The sequence below is a fragment of the Cygnus atratus genome, chromosome 5 (assembly GCF_013377495.2).
Source record: "Cygnus atratus isolate AKBS03 ecotype Queensland, Australia chromosome 5, CAtr_DNAZoo_HiC_assembly, whole genome shotgun sequence".
Taxonomy (NCBI): domain Eukaryota; kingdom Metazoa; phylum Chordata; class Aves; order Anseriformes; family Anatidae; genus Cygnus; species Cygnus atratus.
The window spans coordinates 17,327,222-17,351,244 of record NC_066366.1 but is presented as its reverse complement, the minus strand read 5'-3'; the positions used below and the strand labels follow the sequence as shown (position 1 = coordinate 17,351,244).

The 24,023-nt window shown below is 36.5% G+C and overlaps 1 protein-coding gene across 2 annotated transcripts in view; it reads right to left on the bottom strand.

Annotated features, from left to right (window-relative positions):
• The window catches only part of SHANK2 (SH3 and multiple ankyrin repeat domains 2), a 307,767-nt gene that overhangs the window by 195,017 nt on the left and 88,727 nt on the right, over window positions 1–24,023 (bottom strand). For both annotated transcript variants that reach the window (XM_035552219.1, XM_035552220.2), the window contains 2 exons: window positions 19,333–19,502; window positions 4,957–5,070 (listed from right to left, as the gene is read on the bottom strand). In XM_035552219.1, coding sequence (XP_035408112.1) covers window positions 4,957–5,070; window positions 19,333–19,502 — 284 coding nt within the window. The remainder of the gene's footprint in view (window positions 1–4,956; window positions 5,071–19,332; window positions 19,503–24,023) is intronic.

The following is a 24,023-nucleotide window of genomic DNA, read 5'->3' as shown; positions in this document are numbered from 1 at the left end:
ACGCTCAATCTCATTTAGTAGAGCAGCTTCAGAAAGAAGGAAAAAAAAGAAGGAAAGAAAAAAAGATGGATAGAAAATGAGAAGCTGAGCAGTAAGTGTAAGTCAGAAACAAAGGATTGTAGAAAACTGGAAGGAAAAGTAAAACAGGATTTAGACAAACTTGGCTATTAAACTGAATTGAAAGGTAAATAAAAGATTTGTATTTGAAAAGGACAAAATTTGAGAAATAAAGTCAACTTGCTAGGAATTCAACTGGTATATGGAGCACAGAGATTTGTAATGTCACATCTCCTCACTCTTTGAATTAGACATGCTACAACTATGTATAATGTGTACCCTAAGGCCACAGGACAGAAAAACGCATGGAGTTTTCTACTTAGTGAAAAATCACCCCAAAGAGGATATGAAAGATGAGCAAGGAACTCAAGGAAAGGTACACTGAGAAGGCCAAGAGATGAAAGAGAATTACTATAGTGAGAATTACTATGCCATGCTGAGTCTGCCTGCATTTCAGTATCATCTGTAAAATCTAAGAGTTCTACAGGCACATCAGTAGAGAGAACACAGCAGGAAGGAATAATATACGGTAAAGACGGAATGTAATTAAAGATAACTTCTAGCTTGAAAACTAAATGAATACTTCACCTCAGCTACAAGCAATCAGGTTATCTATATCTGAGTGCTGAAGGACATGGAATATAAAATCACAAGTCCAATAAAAAACATATTTGTAGCAAATCTCTTAAGTCAGAGTAATACCTTATGATGGAAGAAAAACAAATGAAAATACCTACACTTAAGTAGGAGGAAAAAAAGTGTGTCTTCCATTGATGATGGACAGATGATTTTATGGACAACTTATTCTTCTGTAAATCATTTTCCATTGGAAGGTACTAGGCAGCAATTCTTAATATTTTTAAGAATGAAAACGAATTTTAAGGGTAGAGTAAATGGGTAAAAGGAAGCCTTGCTCTTTTACAGATAGAAAAATTAAAGCTATGTCATAGTGCATTCTTGGTGGATACAAACTATTGCTGCCAGAGATCCAAGATGACTTGTGATCCTGTGAGCTGCACCCCTTAGCTAGTAAATCCTTTTAAGATGTCTGTTAACCCAAGGTAGTGCCTCACATTTCCATAAATTTCAGTTAACTTGGATTTCATATGTATGAAGCTTCTCCTGCACAGAGCATCATTCTAATCCACCCAGAACACTTTGGCACACATGAAAACGGTATATTTTTAAATATTTAGGAATATATAAAAATAAATAAATCAAGAATGGAATTTGTTCATAACTAAATAACATAGGAAAACTGTCAATGCAGAAAGAAAAAGTATGTAACATTTGTATTGTGTTTTTGTTCTGGGAGAAAAAAATAAGATGCTGTATCAATCTCACCTGAAGGAATACTTTTGACTCTAACAAAGATACTGGTGAACGTTAAAAACTGCTTACTAAAGCTACACTGTTTAAAATGAGATGGTACAAAGATTTCGTGCCTAAGAATTTTTAAAAAGCAAGCAAAGGAATTTAGCAGACCACTGATAATTATTTTCTTTGTCATTATTCGTTTTTCATTAGGTCTTGAAATACCAAGGAAACTTCATAAGACTGAAAGAAAACATGTTCTTTGCCAGTGCTATTAAAGGGTAATGAGACAGGCTGGATAATTAAAAGCCTATAAGCCTAGCATCAATCCTAGCAAAATAATGGAATAATTCCTACAAGTCTCAATTAATGAAGGATTAAAGAAGGGGTATAGAATTAATGCCAGTCAATATGACTTTTTTTTGGAAAACAGAACTTGCCAAGCTAGCATGATATCTTTGAAGAGATCACAGGAACCAGGTGCTGTTATGTGCTGCCTACTTCCACAGGAGAGTCTGGATGGCAATGAAGTTCCCTGAAAATTGAACTTGTCTTACAAGTGAGATTATACATCAGCATGACACGAAACACCTGCCCGCCAGTTTTACTGGGCATGTAGTGTTTAATTGTGGTTTGTTTTTTCCAAGAACTATTTCTCTTTCTTTCATTCATGGTGTGCAAATGACAAGCTACTATTAAACATAATTATTCAAACTTAATAGCAAAGGGAAGCTGTTTGAAGAAATGTTCCTAAATCTCATTTGTAGGAAAGAACTGTTGCTTTGGTCCTGGTCTGAAAAGAGCTGAGTTTGAAATTCATTTCCTACACATTAAGACGATCTACTTACTAAATCATTATCATAAGGAGTTCTGCTGCTTTGCAAAGTCCAAGATGCAAATTCTTGCAACTTCCACATGTTTATGATGTTTCTCAGCTGATGTTCTTTCAGCAGTCCCAGCAGACCTAATTTAATTTCTTATCATTTCACCATGCTTAACACATTTTTTCTAAATTACTTTTGCATTTGTACTCGGAGGGAGTACAGACTGATTTTTGCTTGTAAAGCTCTCTTCTTTCATTTCCATTGTTTCCTATGCGAAAGGAATGAAACTGACTGCACTGAGCAATTCAGTGATCAGCCGCTTTCAGTCCATACCATACTTCAATAATAATATGGTGCATAGTGTGCATTTCACATATTTTACGCTCATAGCCCCAGCCTCTATCACATCACACACAGAAGCATGTACCTCATTTATGCCCTAGTTGCAGGCCAGAGGACTAATTTTTTTCCAGACAGCCCAGCAAAATACATGAATGCACTCAAAGGTATAGAAAATGTGCCCATTCAAGTTTGTTTAATTATATTTTCTTCTTTTTTGGAGAAGAAGAATGTTGTATTTAAGGACTTCAACTAGTGTTAACATTAAACAATAAACAAATACAAGAACAATCAGAAAGACAATAGTATGCAGTAAGTATAAATTTGAGTAAATGCTCTTCTGTTTTGCCAGACACGTGGCATAAGTTTTCGTAATTTCACGTCAGAAAATTTGTAAGATGTTTCTGTTGATATTCTTTCAGCACTTCCAGATTTGGTAATCCTTTTGCTATTCTCACAACATTTTTCTTCTTAATTTGCATTTTACTTTGTCTGATCAAAGCAATATTTGCTTGCAAATAACCTTGTCACATATTAAAACAATCATGATATATTGAATTTACTTCCTACACTGTTTCTTGAAAAGAGCTTAAAGGATTTGTGACAAACAAGTTTGATTACCTTCTTTTTTCAAAACCACTGCATATGACTAAAGGTGATGCAAAACTTCTTTCCTATTTCAGAACTTCACTTAATGCCCCTTCCCAGATACTTTTTTCATATTTGGACACAGATGCACAACTCAAATTTAATACAGAGCTGCTATGAATCAAGAAACACGTTTATGATAACTTAGATAGACGTCTTTCTGAAGTCTTTCAATTGAGTGGCCACAATGTGTTATTGAAGGACCTTCAGAACAGTTGATGTGTGGCTCTTCCATAACTCATGTCCCACACAGACTGAATTTATTCATTTTCCATAGTGTTTCCAAAAACTGAAATTACACTGGAATTTCAACTTGTTATTCCTTTCTAGTACTTGAGAACTTCATTGCTCCTAGATTTGCCATTTCCAACCTCAATCTTCCTTTTGTTTAATATTCCTCTATGACTTTAAATTCTGTTTTTGTTTTTGTTTTTTCTTCAGCCCTTTCAGGAGCTACACAACTATCACAACTATTCTCACTATTTTAGAGGCTAAATCTGTTCTCTCAAACATTAGGTTTTGGTTTTGCCTCTTCCCCTCTTCCTTTTTTTTTTTTTAATTTCTCAAAAGAGAAATGGAAGAGGAAGTATAACCTTTTCACACAGTGCATAGTTATCTAGAGCAGTGTTCCCGATGCCTCATTCCCTCATTCTTTTAAAGCTTTCTTATTATAGAATCTACATTTTCATGTTCATCTTACCTCAGCTTCCATTGTAAGCAAGGAAATTAAAATTATTATCAAATCTTACAAACATTTCCAAATCCTTACTACCCTGGAATTACCTCGTCCAGTGAATTCTATTTCATTATATCTTGTTTATACATATACCCCTATTTAGTGCACATGCAAGAAGTAAAAAAATAGTATGCCTGTGTAGTTTATAATGGCACATATAAAATAATAATGTTCATGAATCAACAATATTATGTATAAATTTTAGTGTATTTTCTGTGTATTGCCAGGAAGTTCTTAATACATCAGAGATCCAAAACACATCAATAGTTAATTTAAAACTGCACACACTCATGGAGAACATTAATTATATTCTTAGAGCTCATTTATAATGAGCATTTAATTAGAGAGTATGCCCTCATATCTTAATTCTTAAAAGGAGAGAAATTATGAGATGTTAGGTAATTCTTAAAATAACATGCTTCAGTGTACATATTTTCTTTCTTTTATTATACATGAACAGTAAAGACTGTTTGCCTAAAGTCACTCTTCCTTTACTTATGGCAGTTGAAGCGTACAATAACAGAGAATTCTATTTCATTTTTTATCAGTAAGGTTGTAGTGGGACATGCCCTAATGGATGCCTCCTCTAAAATTTAGCAAAAGGTCAACAGAGGGAACCTTACTCCCATGAAAAAGAGATTAATACATTCTATGACTACCTCAGATTGGGAGATGACTGACCAATTTTCCTTCTATTATTTATCTAATTAGTCATTCTCCAATACTGTAAGAAAATAAAACACAGCATAATGTTTTACAAAATGTCTGAATACACTGCTATGTTAGAGCTTTTGCAGTACTTCACAGCATAGTCCCTCATGAGAAAGACTGTTTGCTTGGACAGCATCCAGTAAAATCTGATCAATAAACCCATCTTTATTTTTTAATTCAGCAGCTCAGCTTTATTTAATTCTCCAATTTCTAATATTGCATAAAAGCACTGCTGTATAACACATTACCATCTAGGCTGCTTCTCTGCTTGTCCAGATACATCACATTTGTCATTGTTAGAATTCAACAAGAACTTGATCTGATTACCTGGTTTGCTTTCATTTGGTTTACACTGAACTTCTTCAACACATTCTGCAGGAAACCATCCAATATGTCCCCGGGTGCTGCCTTCCCAGAATCCACCTTCACCAATGCTTAAAACTAAATACAGAGACACATAGGAAACATTAGACTTTTTTCTCTTCTAACATAAATACCAAGATTATTTACATAACACATTCAATAACAATTGACTATCGTGTTTGTAAGAGCAAACATTGTACAATAATTCAAATTCCAGTGCCTCAAAAGGGGGCACAGAGTAACCTTAAAATGAGACTCTTCCTGATCAGTCTTTGCAACCCCTTCCCGAAACCATTTGTGTCAGAAGTTTTTGTGGCCCTGACGTATTTTTTTCAATTTTCACTTTTTGCATTCCTGCTTTTATCAGGGATAAATGTATGGCCACATTAATACCAAAATTCTGTCTTGCCTGTTCAAATTAACCTGAAGTGCTGAATGTGTTGTAACACTGGACCCACACTGAAATTGGGTTTTTGTTTATATGCATATAGAGAGAGAGCTCTCATATGTTTCGTACTTCCTAAGCAAAGATACCACTTCATTTAGTGGGTAGCTCCAGAGATTTGTAATGTAGGTCAAGTAATATGATTTAATGGTTTGAGTATACAGCATATACTTGAATATCCCATAGGTGTGATACACAATGTACAGTCTTTTGAAACATTTCAGTGACTTTTCTCAGTAGAAGATAATGACAATAGGGAGCAGAATGATTTGCCAAAGGAAGAAAAAGCTTTTTACTCTAGTACTAGTTATCTTGATAGCAATCGTAGGACACAACAAACATTGTAACAAAAGACTGCAGAATAAAAATTTATGTTTCTATTAGTAAGCAACTGGAGATGAAGTTCTTACCAATCACTGTATTTTAGATTGAAAGAACATAAATGTTCTATTAAAAAACACACTATACATTATTTTGTTTGAATAAATATGGTGTTATAGACCAATAAAAATACAGGTAGCTCTTCTAAATAGGTTGATTGGGAACAGCTCGGTTGTACAACACAGGTCTACAGAGTACATCTGTACAAAACACAATGTTCAGTCTAGAGGTCCCTGAGCTACCAAAAATAAGCCTGTGGAAGTTGAAGCAGCACAGCTCCATTAGCAGTGTGCTAGCTAAGCAGCCAAGCTAACTGGCCCTGCTGAAAATCAAGGCTAATTAGCCCAAGCTCATCTCTTTCCTAACATATGCATATGGTTTTCAGGACCTGGAATAATATCTCTGCAGGGTATTGCAGTATGGTAGGGATATTAACTTGCTCAGAGCTATTTTGATGAGCTCCAACATGAGCACTCTTTGCACTGTTAAAACATGCCTTATCAAGCTTTAAAATTGTAGTCCCCAAGCCTGACTGCAATTGAATTCTGTATCAGTGGAACTGCTGCGACTCAATGGCTTTGAATTTGAACTTGATTTACACTACTATAGAGTCAGATGAAAAATCAAATTGATGATAGGCAAAAAATATATATATATATATAATTTTTTTTCTTACTACGCCTTTAGTATTATCAGGATATATCTATAGATATCTATATATTATCTATACCTAGATATATATTTATAGATATAGATATCTATATATAGATATATATCTATAGATATCTATATATTATCTAGATATAGATATAGATAATATATAGATATCTATAGATATGCCCTGATAATACTAAAGGAGTAGTAAGAAGTTTGGTTTGAAAAATCAGGATCTATAAAACTGCGTTTGAAATTAAACATTTACCTAGTTTGTCATTAATGCAGTCTTAAGCTATTTGTGCTGTTGCCTACGGAGCGTGGATGTCTATTAACAGAAATTTGACAGAAAAATGTTTTTAAATAGATCAATTTTATGCCCTTTTCTACTGTACATTCAGATACACAGATTCCATGAATTGCATATTTACAGATCACGTTCAGTAAGAAGTACACAATAAATCGCCGGAAACACCCATTAAGGCAAAATCTTATATCTGGATGGGTTTTAAATTTACAATGTATCAAGTACCTCTCAGACTTCATGTATGTGAGGAAACCTATAGCCAGCTAGGAAGTTAGGAGCTAACATGGGAGGGCACTGACCTTGGAAGACAGCAACAACTCCACAGTGACACTAAAGCCAAATAAAAAATGTTTAGCATTCCTTTTCTTTTAGTTACCTAAGACCTATTGCTAATGTTTACATAAGCAGGAAATGGCATCTCTACATTGAAATGCAAGTCAAAATGAAGAAACGGGATCTGTACTTTAATGATTTTAATAAAATAAATAATACATAAATCAAAGTATTAATAAATATAAATTTGGGGCAAAAATAATGAAAAACATGTTGATACATTCCAGTTGTTCTTGAAAATGGTTAAAGGTTGTGTATAGTTCTACCCAAAGTAAATCTGATAACTCAATGTTACATAAAACAGAAGCCTGTTCATACACCCATTACCAACTACTCATCACCTTTCAATACATTTTTAACAATGTACCCTTTGTTCATGTAAGAATAGAGTGTATTTCTTAATATGAGACAAGAAAGTAGGAAGACGTAATTAATAATATACATATAGCTATTTTAAGTATCGTAGCATCCTACTGTACACTGATTTAACTTCAAATAATACATTATTAACTTCAAATAATAAAGGATTCCAACCAACTGAAAGAAACTGCAAAATGTGAGACAGTAAAAGACACATGGTGAGGAGACTTTTCATTTTTGAATCTCAGTCCTGATTTCACTCCACAGACTGGCAAGATAGGGTGAACAAAAACTACTTAGCAATTAAGAAAGACTTCCCTAATTCAGTATTTTATTAATCTGTCAGATCTGCTATTTTGATTTTCCAAATTACATTAATATTTCTATCTCCAAAAAGCATTTGTATTGTGAGAAAGAAGTTGGGTACATCGCACCCATAGAGTAATTTCATAAGTTTATGGTAGCAGCTGATAAAACACTCAAGTCAAGATGGGAGAAGGAATGTGCTTTTTAAGTCTATATGTGAGTACAAGGCGAAAAGTGGACATGCAAAGCAAGAACACTCCCACTTTAGATCATTATTGCATGGACTATTAAATATTAGCAATTGCTAACAGCAAGAGCAAAGCAGAAATACCCTTAGCCATGCCTGAAGACATAACATCTATGGAAAAGAGGAAGAGAAAATGAGGCATTGCCAGAATGCAGCCAGCCTTCACCATTCAGGTTCAAGACTAGAGATTACATCTACAAAGAAAATAACTGGGCCTTTGGACTTCTTATTAAGGAAGAACAGCATTATGGGTTCCAAGTAAGGAGGTGAAAACCTGATGGAACTGCAAGAGGTACGCAGATGACACAAGGGGTAAATGTGGGGAAAAACTAGCAATACGGTTGATGTACTGAGACGAGATGAATTTTTAGTGAGATGAAGGAAAAACACATACTTAACCTAATACTCAAAATGCAAAATTTGAGATAAAGATGTAGGTTCTGTCCTACCAAAAAAAAATAAATTGAAATAATCTTTTTAAATAAATCTCAGGTTTTATTAATAAGTAAATTCTTCAGCATTAATAAGAAATTCTTCAGCAGGAGCCAAAATCATAATAATCTACATATCTATAAAAACAGGCAACACTTCATGCATTCCAGTGTAGGTAATGGGGAACTTAAAGGATAAATAAAAAATATGTATATATCTTTTGTACCCATGAAAGCTTTTTCAGAATGTGGCCTTAATTTCTTTACTTTCTCTCTCAAAATAGTGCATAAGAGATATGCTGTAATAGATAATTTGGTATCAGCAAGAGACTTTCTAATCAACATTTTCCTCTCTGAAGGACATAACAATGGTAAATCAAAGGATAACTTTCCCAAAATTAATAATTAGGCTTTACCATTTCAAGTTTATTTTTTTCTTTTTCTTTTAGTAAAAACAAAAGATGTGGTTGCTATGGCAAGAGGAGGCCACAGTCTCTTTACACACAATATGAATTACAAAAAAGAATCTGATGTTACAAGAGTAAAATTAATGCTCTAATAACGTTGTGAATTCTGGTATGTCTTTTCACAACAAAACTATAGTTTAAAAAGAAGAATTATGTTTAATTATATGAACAAAAGTTCAAATCAAAATCCAATAAATACCAAAAAGTTTAATAACATGAAAATATGCATAAGCAGATGTCTATCAGGATCTTATACTTTAATGTCATTAAAGTATCATACCTAATACCAGCCAGATTCTGCTTTGGCAAAGTCCAAAAAAATAACAAGGAATTTATATATAGTGCCAGTCTAGTATAAGGTGTTTTATCTCTTCTCTAAGTTTACTGATGGCATATATGTTATAACTAATTTTAATATAACATCCTTATCTCAAACAGCTTAACTACATGATATATTATCCAAAATTCACATTAATCCAAACAACAACAAAAAAGCTGTTTTCTTCCACATTATAGCTCCTTTCATTATGCAATAATCATGAAATAGGGTGTAAGAATATTTTTCCATCAATTTTCAGTGCAAACAATTTCCAAATTTCTTGTAATATTGAAATTTCAATTAATTAACTATTCTAGATATCCTTATTTGCTAAAATTTTAATGGAAATTACAACCAAATACAAGCCATTTTCTATAGCTGTTACAGGGTATATCTGAAACTGGTTCACAATATCTACAATCAATTTTTGGTGCTTGTATAAACTGCACTCTTTGTTCCCGGGAAAAGAAATGATGATATGGATTGGGAATGACAGATCATCTTCTGGAAAAAAAAAATAAATTCTACAACCAAGAGAAAAAAATAAATGAACACAATGGCAATAATGCAAAGTTGAAAACATGCTGAAAAATCTGAACTAGCCTATGCTGATGTAAGAGCCATCAGAGCTAAAAGGAAGTATATTTGCAAATCATGAGCAGCTGAATATCTCAATACTTTTAGTGAGAGGTGGAATTATGTAAACTGAAAGCCTTCTGGAACTCACAGTAGAAAGCAGAAAAATTCAGAATTTCTTTCTTAATCTGAAAGGGATGGTAATAGTGTCTCTTCCATTCAAACTGAAGTTTGAACATGTTATGTACCTTGATTCCATTGTTCAGTTATTGCTAAAAAGTGCCATTTACCTAATGAAATATAAAGGTCTTTCATCTGAATTGTAGATAGGAAGGCTCAGTGCAAACCTGAGCTATGGTTGTGTTTCTTGATATAACAATCTATCTTCCGGATTTGTTTGTTGTTATTGTTTTTTGTTTTGTTTTGTTTTGTTTTAATTAAACTATGTATTTTTTTCCCATGGCAGAGACCCAACTTCTTTCAGAGATAGATAATATTATAATTTAGTCTTTTCTCTTTTAGAAATAACTGTTGTTTGATGTAAATTTTCAGAATCATCTGCCCTTAGTAAGGACAGCTTCCAAATGACAAGAATACAATGACAATATCCAAGAATACATATTTCACTAAAGAAAAGTTTTGCTTAAAACATTCCTTAAAAAGGTCACAACTGAAAATGTATTTTCTTAATCTTGTGTTATAATGGCAAATTCTTTCCTTCAAATACATTTCAATATCAAAAAGGTCAATGTTTAACCAATGTTTGGATACGACCCAGTAAATAGAAAAGTAAACTAATAGACAAGTACCGTGCAGGGTGGAAGTTCTCTGCATCTGAAGTGCACCTTGACTCACATTTTACAAGCCAAATAAATGAAGGTCAGCACAAGTTACAACTTAATCTTGCTTTCTCTTAAGGATAGAGCTTTTTCTGAAAATGTGGTTTTAGTTTAAATTTTTCTCCTTGTCTTTACCCATCCCTATTTGTTCCTGACATGTATCCCCTCCCTGTGATTAATGATGAACGGGATCTGTCTGTTCTGCCTTATGGGCAGATCGTTTTTGGCTTTAAAATACATAATCAAGAGTGACTGACATAACTTGAGATCAGTGCAACAACACTGGAAAGGAAGTAATTGTCTATAGTCCTGATGACAACCACGTTAAGGCCTCCAGCATGCAAACAAGTGACTGTGCCCCAGCTGCCATGTAGAAAATGTTCCTGTGCAGTCCATGTACAATCTGGAAGGAAAGCCTTGTGTATCCGCAGTTAATGATTTTGCATGATTGACCTGAACAGTCAAATTCAACTGTGGCTCCACAGACATTTCTTTTAGTGGAGAAGCAAATTCAGCAGTTCTTCCCCATCTCTGGCTGTAGAACCGCACAGAGAACTGAAATTAGGGAAATAAACATGGACAGGAAGTATTCCTCACTTTCAAAACTTACATTTAACTTCCAGTTTTGCCTCCAAAACCAATGTGTGATCAGCTGTGACTTTGGGTAATCTAGTCAAATTTCTATAATCCAAATGACCGCGCTAGTTTATCTGAAAAACTACCTTACCTACCTGTAATTCAGTATTAAATTGTCTGATTTCTAGTAACAGTCTAACTACAAGACCCTGATCTTACTGTACGTCTCCTGGTTGATCTTACTGCACATCTTGTCCATCAGTCTCTGTGGCCACGCACACCACAAGTGGACGGTGAGGTAGAGGAGCCTTAACTTAAGGTTTTGGGTATGTGTCACAGCCACGGTCACCATGGCTACAACTGATGTCAGGCTGGATCCTGACTCAAAGCAGCTTTTTTTCCTTTATCACCTGTATTTTCTTAAGAAAGAAAACAAGTGATGTTCGGGAACAGGCCCTAGGTTGAGGAGTAGTTAACAATGATGGATTGTTAACAGAACAACCATTCACTACGTCAAAGTCTACAAATACAATAATCTGCCCTTAATCCTCTAAATCTGAGGAAAGAGAGTTCAACTGAAATTGAACTGAATGAGCTGTGCTGTTCAAGTCAAGATTTGGCCCTGTGTATCTTTTTCTTCCTCTTACACCTTTGTTAAAAACTTTCTATGAAGTTAATCTTTTTCCTGTTGTTTAGGTGTTTCTTCAATATTTTGGAGAAAGGGAAGGAGAGATGAAAAAAATGTGAGAAACAATTCTTTCACACTGCTTTGAATATTGAAGAGAAATTCAAATCAAGCATTGGAAAAATCTATGAGTGTGAAACTTTTATCACCATCTCTGCTGAGGAAGGTGCTGGCAGAGTCAAGTTTGCTCTTCTCCACAGTAATGCCCAAACTACAGGCTGGGGGAACACAGCAGAGAGAATTAATCTGAAAAGAGATCCCAAACCAGCTCAGATCTGGAGTCCATAGTGCTGTGTCAGACGATACTAGTGTGCACATATCCAGTTCATAGCTCCTCATGCTGGTACTCCATGTCTACTGAATATTTTGGGCCAGTTTCTGATTACCGAAGGTAGGCTGTATTTAAGTAGGCATGAGCTAAGATGATGGGGATTTGTAGATGGTCTTATGGCCTAACTACCTTCCTGCAGCCTCCATAGCAAAGCAAGCACTCCTGCTGGAGCAGCAGCAAGGCTTTGTGTTTGTCCCAGCACTCTGATGTGCTGGTCACAAGCACAACTCTCGCTCCTGTTCTTCAGGTACAAGTAACTGGAAGAAATTAATTAGGTTATTATCTGCGATGAGTCATAATTATTTGTTAGAAGTTTCAGTCAAACTGATCAAGTCAGGAGGCAGTAAGGAAGGTAAATAGACCAATGAATCTAAGTAAGGTTAATATTTCAGTTCACATTAATTTCATCCTTCATATTTTATAGCAAAACAATACTTATGCAAACCTCTTAGGTTAAATTCTGCTGCCATGCTTATTCGCACAAGGTACAAAATGCTCTTGAAGAAACAAAACAGCATTTCTGTAGTTTTTCCCTTTCCAGTATTTTATTTACTAATCTAACAAGTGCAAAAGCTCTGGAGACCAACTTTTCTTCTGCCCACAAACACTGTCTGTTGGCAATATTTTCAAGCACAGCAGGGGTTTAATAATCTTTCTTTTTCAAAATGACTTACAAGTAGATTTCACAAGAAATGAAAATCTTAGTGATATATTTGGATTGCCCTACTGGCTGAGAGCACGCTGAAATAAAAGCAGTGTAGCAAGGGTCAGTATTTCTAATGCGGAGAACTGCTGACTTTCTGATAGAACAGATGCTTGAATCACCGCTACTGAATTACTTCTGTTTCTCTCACACAAGAGAATGTAGCCGGGAGCAGACCTTGGATGTGGTAAACTGCGCCTGCACAGGAGGCATCTGACAAGATTCCCAAAAAAGTCTACATTGGAGCATATTTGAGACACCGAAATAACTCCCCGTTTTTCACTAGACAGTGAACACTAGAAAATTTCTTTAATCACAGTAACAATTAAAGAAACCGAACATTTTCCAGAACGGGCCCCTGCATTTGCCTTCTAGGTGAAACAGAAGAGATGGTGATATCAGGGCAGGCAACAAAAATAAGAGATGAAAGTAAAAATAAAAGACCAGTGTCCTACAGTTGTAGGACACAGTAGACCACAGTTTGGGAACATGAAAATTAGAAGGAATAACTAGACATCGTGTAGCAAATGAAAAAACTGTAATAAAAGCACAATAATAGAAAAACATAAAGAGCAAAACTGTGAGCAGGGTGACAAATCAGAAATTCTCAAAGTATCTGATTTTTATTTTTTTTTTAGCATTTTTTTTCTTCTTTCCGGGTCACTAATGGATCGTTTGTGTCCATTTCAGATGTGCTCTAATATAACAGTTTGTGTTTTTTTTTTTTTTTTAAGAACTTTTGTTTTGTTTTGTTTCTAAGAGAATGAAGATTGTCTGCTCCTTGTTATGAACAGAAGTAGCATCTGTTAACCTCACAACAAGGTATACAAGTACAGATTTGAATCACAGGTAACCTTCTCAGGGATGCACAGATTCTTCCTTATTGTTTTGTCTTCGTGATACTGAAAGCTATTCATTCTTTACTCACAAAGCCCTTATAAACATTGCGTTCTCTTCATATCTCTGGGTTTTGTTTCAAAAATGCCATTTAACTTACAGTTTAAGAATTATATCTAGCAATGCAAAAGATGATTAAAATAAATTTTGCAGGTACTTTACATTATATATATGTGTGTATGTGTGTTTGGATTAAGCCAGATTTATTGCTGTGGACTTTTAGGTATAAAATTAAAAAAAAAACAAAATATGTTAAAATTTTTTTCAATGGGGAATGAAGCTAGCTCTTTCTCATTTATGTTTTCATAATAAAACGTGTACAAATAAAGATATCAGGTTTATTTTTACAACAACCATGGTCCTTCTCTCATGAGTGGCAGACACACAAATGATGTCAGTGTGTATGACTAACAACTGAAAATAAAGCAGATATTTTTGTACAGGCTATGTAATATCCTATTAATACAAGACCATTTTGTTTAGTTTACATTTTCTTTGGACCTTGCCCATTCATAACTTTTTCTGAGCAGTTTTTTTAATATCATCTACTGTGATCTATTGGCACTCATGCACTTTTCAGAGGTTTTAGAAAGAAAAAAAAAAGTCTACCTTGTATTCACCTGATAAAAGTGATTTTCATCAAGAGTTTAGGAAATCATCCCCCTCTGTGTCCCACCTTATTTTAGCAAGTTAAAAAATAAAATCCATAAAAGCATTTCCAAATTTATCTCTTCCTCTGATATGTTGTTCTGGGTTGTTGTCCCTGTGGTAAATGCCTTACTACATCCTTGCTGCAATCAGTTTCATGGGACACTCAGCAATGAGAATCTCTCCATGGTTAGACTGAACAGGGGCCAGAATCTTTTGGGGAATTCCCATACAGGTCTGTATCTATCCCACACAACCCAAGAAGCACTTGGGGTAGCATCGAGGTTTTAAAAAGAACAGTGCAGCTGGTATATGAAGGCTAAGACAAAGCTTTATTACTTTCTAAAAGTGAGGCTAGGGTGTTCCCAAACACAGCATACAGCAAGTCACTAAACCTCAAACAGCTATGTGTACCCCCAAAATAAACAAAATGGTCTTGTATTTATAGGATATTTTGTGGCCTGTACAAAACCTCTGTGCTGACTGGACTATGGTCTTGCTAATCAAGTCTCTACTTGACAGAAAATATACTGGATACTGAGTGGATCTTCTGGTCATAAAGGAGGATCTGATAGCCAGCGCACAAGAAATACTGAGTTTTTTAAGAGCTCCAATGCCTGTGCTTTCAGAGAGGGAGCTGATCAACCTTTTTTTTTTTTTTTTTCTCTGTATTAATAATTACTTTTTCACTGGAACAATGATGTGAATCCAGGTTTAACTGAACCTGTATTTTTGCCAAATATGGTAAGTCTGAATTCTTCCTCCATACTGTTGTCCAACTGAGACCTTTTTAAAGCATCACCATCTTTTTAGCTGGACTCTTCATTCTCTACATGACCTTGTTGTGTGCATTCTGACATATTTTTTGTGACACCTGAGGAACCATTGACATGGTGTAGTGGGTTTACGTGGCAAGGTTTTGGTAGCAGGGGGCCATAGGGGTGGCTTCTGTGAGAAGGATCTAGAAGCTGCCCCATGTTTGGTAAGGGCCCCACTGCTGACCAGAGCTGAGCCAATAAGTGATGTTGTTTTGCGCCTCTGTGAGAGCATATTTAAGACGGAAAAAAAACCGCTGCGCCACACAGCAGCTGGGAGAGTGAGAGGAGTGAGGAACAGCCTTGCAGGCGCCAAGGTCAGGGAAGAAGGAGGGGGAGAGGTGCTCCAGGCGCCAGAGCAGAAGTCCCCTGCGGCCTGTGGTGAGGACCATGGTGAAGCAGGCTGTCCCCCCTGCAGCCCATGGAGTACCACGGTGGAGCAGGGTTCCACGCTGCAGCCCGTGGAGGAGACCACGGTGGAGCAGGTGGACCTGCACTGACGGAGGCTGTGGCCTGTGGAAGACCCCTGCCAGAGCAGATTCCGGGCCAGACCTGTAGCCTGTGGAGAGGAGACCACGCAGGAGCAGGTGCCCATGGGGGATCCAGGTTGGAGCAGTTTGCTTCTGAGGGATGGACCGCGTGGTACGGACCCATATCTGGAGCAGTTCTTGAAGAGCTGCTGCCTGTGGGCAGCCCACATCGGATCAGTTCGGCAAGGACTGCATCCTGTGGGAGGGACCCCACAGCACAGGGGACGAGAGTGACCGAGAAGAAGCGGCAGAGAAGAAACGCTATAGACTGACCGTAACCCCCATTACCCCGTTCCCCTGCACCGCTCAGGGGGAGGAGGTGGAAGAAGGTGGATGGGGGGGAAGGTGCTTTTGGTTTCTTTCCTTCGTTTCTCACTTCTCTAGCTTGTTAGTAATAGGTAATAAGTCTTACTGTCTCCCTGTGCTGAGTCTGTTTTGCCTGTCACGATAATGACTGTGCGATCTCCCTGTCCTTATCTCAACCCCTGAGCCCTTTTCATCATATTTTCTCCCCGTGCCTCTTTGAGGAGGGGGAGTGAGAGAGCAGTTGTGGTGGAGCTCGGCCGCCCACCCAAGTAAAACCACCACACATGGTAACACAAAATAGGGTTTGATCTGCTTCTGAAACTTGTTCCTTTGATTAGCAATGGGAGACTATGATATGGTGTTCCAGCCTTTCTGTGCAAACAGCCTTAAATTACACTCAGAAAGACCTTATCCTTAGTAGCACTATTTTTTTTTTTCTATTTCCAAGCTTTTCCTAAAAGCACTGACATGTATAAAAAGTCTCACTAGACTTCACTGTATCAAAGTTCTATAAAATGTTCTAAAACAAGTGTGTCTGCAAATGCTAGATCTCTGCAAGCTTTTAGTTCAATGTGCAAATCATGCATTTGAAGCTGAAACATCCCTGTAGGGATGATTAGATGTTAGATGGGCATGTCCTGCTTTTTGTAACAGTAATAAATAATTTATAGTCACTGTCAGTAAACATAGATTTTCCCCATTTTCTAGTTCACCATTCTGACATTCTTTAGTTAGCGTCCCCCCACAAAATCACTGGTTTCAAGTTTTGATCATCCTATTGTAAGAAGATCTGAAAAGTGAACAAATTTCTTCCTGCATTGTTTTCCAGCTACTGTCACAGTAACTTAGAACAAAGGGCTCCTTTGTGTAATCAATATTATTTAAATATTAAACTCTTAATTGAAATTTAAATCCCTTGTTCACTGGATATTTTTATATATGTAATAGTCTTAAATTCTAATGTAAACAAGCAGCCTGGTAATGAATGTCTCTACAAACTTCAGCATCCTAAGCAATGTGTTATACTTTCTCCACTTTTGTCAGGGAACACATTTTCTGTCTTGCCTTCCTCAAGAACTACCTGGAGTCTCTGTTGTTTTATTCTGGTTACAAGAATCTATGGTCTATGTCGATCTTACATCGTCTTCATAAAGAAAAATATTACCACATCTTTAAAACCAGCAACTCAGTTGAACACAGTTGCATAGGGATACAACGGCCTTCAAAGAGCCAACCATATTCATTCTTTATTTGTTGGCATCTAGTAGAACCCTACTAACATGCCTGATGCTGAAAGGTATTTTGTACCACTCATAACTCCACAAATTTCACCTTTTGTAGGAACCAGCAATTCTTCCTCATGGTATTAAATTTTCTGAGATTATGCATAAGCAAAGAATTCTGGGGCATGCTTAAGTTTCACTTTTTTGTTATTATTTTCTTTCCACTACATGCAACAATTTTTCATTTTCCTGTAATTCACCAACATGCACCTTTCGCTACTGTTTTGTTCCTCTACCCTTTCAGTGTGAACAAACTCCATACAAGACCCCAGGCCTTCATATTTTCAGTATTCTTATGTAAAAGTTTGAAAGATCACATTTGCGTTCAATTTGCTTTATGTTTTGTATGACAGTTACTCATAATGTAACTTTACCTTTCTCTAGGTTTTACCCATTCTTTTGACACTTGAAGGCTTTTGTGAAGTGATACTATGCATTACTTCTCTTGCATTTATTCTCATATACTGAATACTTACAAATTTGGTTCCCAAACCATGCAAAGCATTCTCAATTTTGTTTGAATTTGAAGCCAGTTCCGTTTTTTTTTTGTGAGTTGAACTTTATTTGATATTTGGCATTCCCAAGAAATTCTATAACTTCAAAGCTTTGATTGACTTTATTAAGTTTACTCTAGCCTTGATAACTCCCATTACTTGACAACTTCTACAATGTTTTTATCAAATGTTCGTATCGGCTCTTCCAAACTTTTTTTCTTGTGCGCTATTTTCTTTTGCTCATAATCACTGCTTCCTGCCAGATTAGAGCACAATCTCCCAGAAATGTTATCTTTTCAGCCCTATAGCAATCACCACCTCTCCTAAATTTAACCCTTCTCCTTCATCTTTGCATTTAAAATACATCTTGCATATATATGTCTTATCTTTAAAGTGCAGCATTCTTGAGATTTGTTCTATGCCTTCTGTAGATCTCAGTTAACAAAAATTATTTAACCCTCAAATGCTTCAAGAATCAACCATTTCCAAAAATACAAAACAGAAAAAATACTTTCTAATGGCTCCCTGATTATTTCTAACTACTACTCATAGGATCAGAAGGAAGAGATATTTTCCTTTGAAAGATTAGTTTCAGTTGCAGGAAAAATTTCATCTGTTTAACATTTCTGTTTAGCATAATGAATTTATTCCCTTTTATTTGCCTTCTATAACAGTAATTATGCTTGTATAGATTGGGCAGAAAGTCCTTTAATTCCAGTTTTAGCTCAATGTGCAATACCACAGATGAAATTGTGTTAAGAACACACCCTTAGGAAGCTGAATCCTGTAAACCACATTCCCACTCTCTCAGTGTAAACCTGGAATTACTTATTGCCTGCAAAGTAATAACACAAACTTTGATCTTGATTTTAACATGTTGTTTGGGAAGTGCACCAGTAGCCAGAAACTGTGTGTGCACCACTATACTTTCTCCCTAGAATATTTACAGCTAGACTCTGTCTACCTGCTTATTGTAAGTCTTGGGAGGAGACTCTTTCTATATAACCAATAAATTGTTCCTTGAGGAAAGGGCTTGAGACAGACTTGACCCTATCACTGTTTCCTTCCTGAGGTGCTTGGATACCAGAGAAGTTTACAAAGTTTTGAAGCTCTGATGTTATCTTTTTATAATGACTACAGAAGCCAATTACATGCTCTGTGTAAAATGCTGCTATTACTGCATAGATTTTTGAATTTTACTAATAGTTTGAAATCTCAGTTGAAATGGTAGCCAAAAATGCATTGGTTACAAAAGAGAACTAGGAGCAAAATACCCTCTAAAGAAACAAATGCATAAAAGTATTTCTGTTGAACACAGGACAGACTTTTTTCCTAAAATAGAAAAGAATGTTAAAATAAAATTTACATCTATCAGAAGAAAGTACTTATTCAAAATTACTTACTTACCTTTTACTCTATCTCCTTTGTGCAGATGAATTTCCCCTTCTCCTTGAGGTTGATATGGCTTTACAACAATAAAAAGTCTTCCAGGTACAGCACTGTAAAGCTTGCGCTTTGGACCCTGATAATCCAAGGCAGACAGAGTATCCTTGTTGGCACTAGGACCGTAAACGGCACTGGAAATTGAAATTACATATATATAAAAAAAAGGTTATTTAAAATGATCAAAGTTAATTATCTACCATCACATTGTCAGGATTAAATTAAACAGTGAATAGCATAATCATCTTCCAGTAAGACATCTAAACCTACAGAAAAAAAATACATGTTTTTCATCCTAAACACACTCTTTCAATTGTTGAAATCTTTCTGTCTGAAACATGATAAATATGCATCTGAACATGATGGCCTATAAAAGAAAACAAATAACACTGAAGTTTTTAGTTTTTCTACAAATTGAACTTGCACATTCCAGACCCAGATGAATTTTAAAATTTATCTGCAAACCATACATTACAAGAACCACAATTTATCAGAAACACTTTTAAACATCAACATTTACAATTTTTGTTGGGAATGGATATCTCTGTAACATTGCAATGTTAACTGAACAATTGAGACAACTGAATTATTGACTGAACAGACTGAATACTTAAGTTACTTCATACTCTACTATGGACCAAATAATCAAGTTACTTCATCACTCCAAGGCCTGCAGATAAATGTTAGATTTGAATGTGCACAAAGCAAGGTTCTTATGGCTAACATATTCTCCAAAAGATCATTACTTATTTGTGGTAATCAATAGCTCTCACAATGACTTCAGAGTGCTATGCCCAGATAAATCATAGGTCATCAAAAAACACACAATCTACTTATGGTATATAGAGAGAAATTATTGAAAATTAATGAAAAATATATGAGATCATTATTAGAACCCCAGAAAAATGAGTGAACCATCAAAAATAAAGCATGAGAAAGAGGGTGGAAATATTATAAATATTAGAAGGTGGAAAACTTATAGGATATATCACAAAAAAAATCCAATACTCTGCTATTTAACTTACAAGAAAAATGCAAAAACTTGAGGTCTTACACAAAGTCTAGAAACAGAAGTTAATTGTGAGAAAGAAGAATATTCATAAAGATTTTGAAGAAAAAGAGTACCAAAAGAAGACAAGTAATTGGTGGTCAAGCATTGCAACACTCCATGATCTTTTAAGAAGAAAGAAATGAACTCAAATTGCTATAAACCAAATGAAGTGTGAAGGCTGGTGTTTACTGTTTTTCACCCTTCTTTATTTTGTAACCAATCACCTACCAAAATAGGAGTCAGTGAGGTTCTCAATATAGGTAAAGACGTTGTCTGGTAAAAAACAAAACAAAACAAAACAAACACAGACATACACAAAAACCTCAAAACTAAAAATCATTGTTCCTGATAAGAAAGATCCACTCTTTCATTTTACTGCAGTAACTTCTTCACCGCTTGAAATAGTGTCTTCCTTTCACCTTGTCATGATTTTCTACTACTGTGAACAGGTGCTAGTAAAGATAAGCAGTCCTTAAATGTTTAAAAGTGAACTCTGGTTGCAAGTCTGTCAAGGAATTTGCATCAGAAACCTCAGCTGGCTCTCACAGTTGCGTAAAGCAAGACAGCAAAAGATGTTCGGTTTTCTGTTCTTTTGTTCCATTCCTTTTTCCTCCTAGGTGAAGAAACAGTCATAACTGCTAACAATCCAGATCAATAAAGCATTGCTATACATCTGACTTCCACCAGTATCAAGCTGCATTTTCTGCTTAATGTGGTAGCAACCAGGTAGCAGTATTGTGTTTACCTTCTATCACAGAAGGTTCGTTCGTTTTCTCTTTTACTGAAAGAGGAGGGGGGCACATTTAAGCACATTTAAGCTTTGCACTGAAGGCATCTTCTCTCATGGGACAGGCTTACTAAAGGAAATCACGGCTGCAACATTGGAGTGATGACTTCTTTAAGAAGATCTTCTCTCTCCCCCTGTGCCCCAGGCCTGGGCTCCCAGCCCAGCACGTCCCATGCCGTGAAAGAGCTGAAGAATGATGTGGGGATTTCAGAAGACGCGCAGATGTGCTCCCCTCTCACCCAGAAGGTGGCCACCCCTGACAGCTCAGCCCTGACTGAGTCTGTGCAGGCACCTCCTTTCACTAATCATGGTGCTGGTTCCCAAGCCTCTCTCAGCTCCTCACAACACCAGTTTGGTGTGGAAAGCAGCAGCCTGGTGAGAAGATAAACACCTGAGTGAGAGGCTGCAATGATCACAAGGACCCCTGCAGCACCACTCTCCATCTCTTTCCTTTCCACCAGGCAAACAGCCCTCTGAAACCTCATTAACCCTCTGGTGATGCTAACCCCATGCTGCACTCTGCTCTGACCTCCTCTGTTACCCTGCCCCTTCTGCTGCTGCTGCTTCAAAATCCAATCTGTGGTGATGTCAAAAAGGTCTTTGTCAGCTAAGGGGAGCAACAGCTTCATGGTGAATGTATTATTTGCAAATAATAAGCAGAGACAGCAACAATTCCCACATTTAGCTGATAGTAAGTAGGTAGTCTTACAGTTAAATAAAATCTGTGAGGAAAGTGTCATATAAGGTGCCATTCAGGGTTGCAAAACAGGCCTGCAGCAAGAAAAAGCACTGCCTGAAGGAAGAGATTATATATAAGATGGTTTTGGTTGACTTTACAGTTAGAGAGTTCCAGTTCTTTTCCAAGTACTTGTGGATGCTCTGGACATCTCTGAAAAAAGTCTTGATGGTACTTATCACAGAGAGATCTTCAGCTGGACAGCCGTTTATGCACCTGTCATACTGACACATTAAGAGAAAGATCACCATTTTATTACCACAGCATTTCAGGTAGGAAATTTGTTTCCACTATCATTCGTGCAAGTTTTCAAAATCATGGGCTCCCAGAAAGGGAAGAGGAAAGTGGCTAAATAAAGCCAGAGCAAATAAATATTACTTAAATACTTATTCAAAACTTTATTTTTTTTTATTTTTTTTATTTTTTATAATTTTTCCCTCTCTGAAAGAACTGTTTATACTCTAAGAATTTGGAAGCATGTTATCCCAGGGATATTGATGTAAAGGTGCTTTAAATCCCTTCCAGCTAAAGCTGTCTTCAAGTACAAGGTAAATCCTTCCACTTTGGTGGCATCAGCAGTGCTCAGTAGAATATGAGGGCACTCATTCTGCAAAAACCATCTTGCAAAAACCTCCTCACCTAAGTGAAGCTTCATTATGGACAACACGTTTTTAAGCTGATATGGTTCTCTGTGAGGTACCATCCAAATTATTACCAAATGAGTTTTTGACATTATTGTAACATATGGCACAGTAACAGTAGTTTGCTCTACTGAATGAAACTATTGGCTTAAGATACTCAGGTCCTCTTTCTTCCAGGGATTCTTACATTTCAGACAATGTTTTTTTGGTTTTTGTTTTGTTTCTTACAAAGCACCACATTTCCACTCTCAAGCAGTATTGTTACCAGTGCAAATAATTATTGTCAGTTTAGGCACCTACAGCCAAAGAAAAAATAAGAACATGCAAGGTATCTTTAACTACATTATAGAATCATTAAGGTTGGAAAAGACCTCCAAGATCATCTGGTCCAACCATCCCCCTACCACCAATATCACCCACTAAACTATGTCCCTAAGCACTTCTAAAGTCCAACCCTTCCTTAAACATTCCCAGGGACGGTGACTCCACCACCACCACCCTGGACAACCTGTTCCAATGCCTCACTACTCTTTCTGAGGAGAAATGTCTCCTCATTTCCTACCTGAACCTCCCCTGGCGCAACTTGAGGCCATTCCCTCTAGTCCTATCACTAGTTATCTGCGAGAAGAGGCCGACCCCCAGCTCCCCACACCTTCCTTTCAGGCAGTTGTAGAGAGCAACAAGGTCTCCCCTGAGCCCCCTCTTCTCCAGACTAAACAACCCCGGTTCCCTCAGCTGCTCCTCATAGGACTTGTGTTCCAGGCCCTTCACCAGCTTCGTAGCCCTTCTCTGGGCAAAGAGAATTATGATGCAAGCAAAGATCCAGATACCTACAAATTACAAAGAGAAACCAGCAGATGCATTGATTAACAATACTCTTGACTTTTCTGCACTGACCAATGGATGACTTTTGGTATTAGGAAACAGGACAGACAAACCTGATATTTTAAATGACAATTGAATAAAACGTGTTTCGTCAAAACATTTAATCTCTGATTCTCTCCATCAGTACCCGGCTCTGCCTCCCTTCATTTTTCTAGCCCTGAGCTTTAACTCTTTTCACAGGACAGTGGTTTCATAAAGCTGAAGACCCCATTTGTGATCAAAACATAGACACAATCATCTACTTTATTATATTACTTGTAATATGTACATCACTCTAATTATTCAGGATTTGCCCTCCAGTGGGACATAGCTGCAAGACATTTGCAGAGAGTGCCTGCTAAATCACATTTATAATTTGAGAGGAAAGAAAGCAGCAAAGTCCTAGGGAATGCAAAAACCCTGCAGCAAGGATAATCATGAAAAGAGCCCCTGACACCTATCACCAACATCTCAAGAAGCTCCTTTTGCTCTCAGTCAGCCTCCTGTACAGCCCCACTTATTCCCCCCAGTTATTCCCTCCGGTTTCCTCTTTGGTTCAAAACTCTTCTGCAGAAG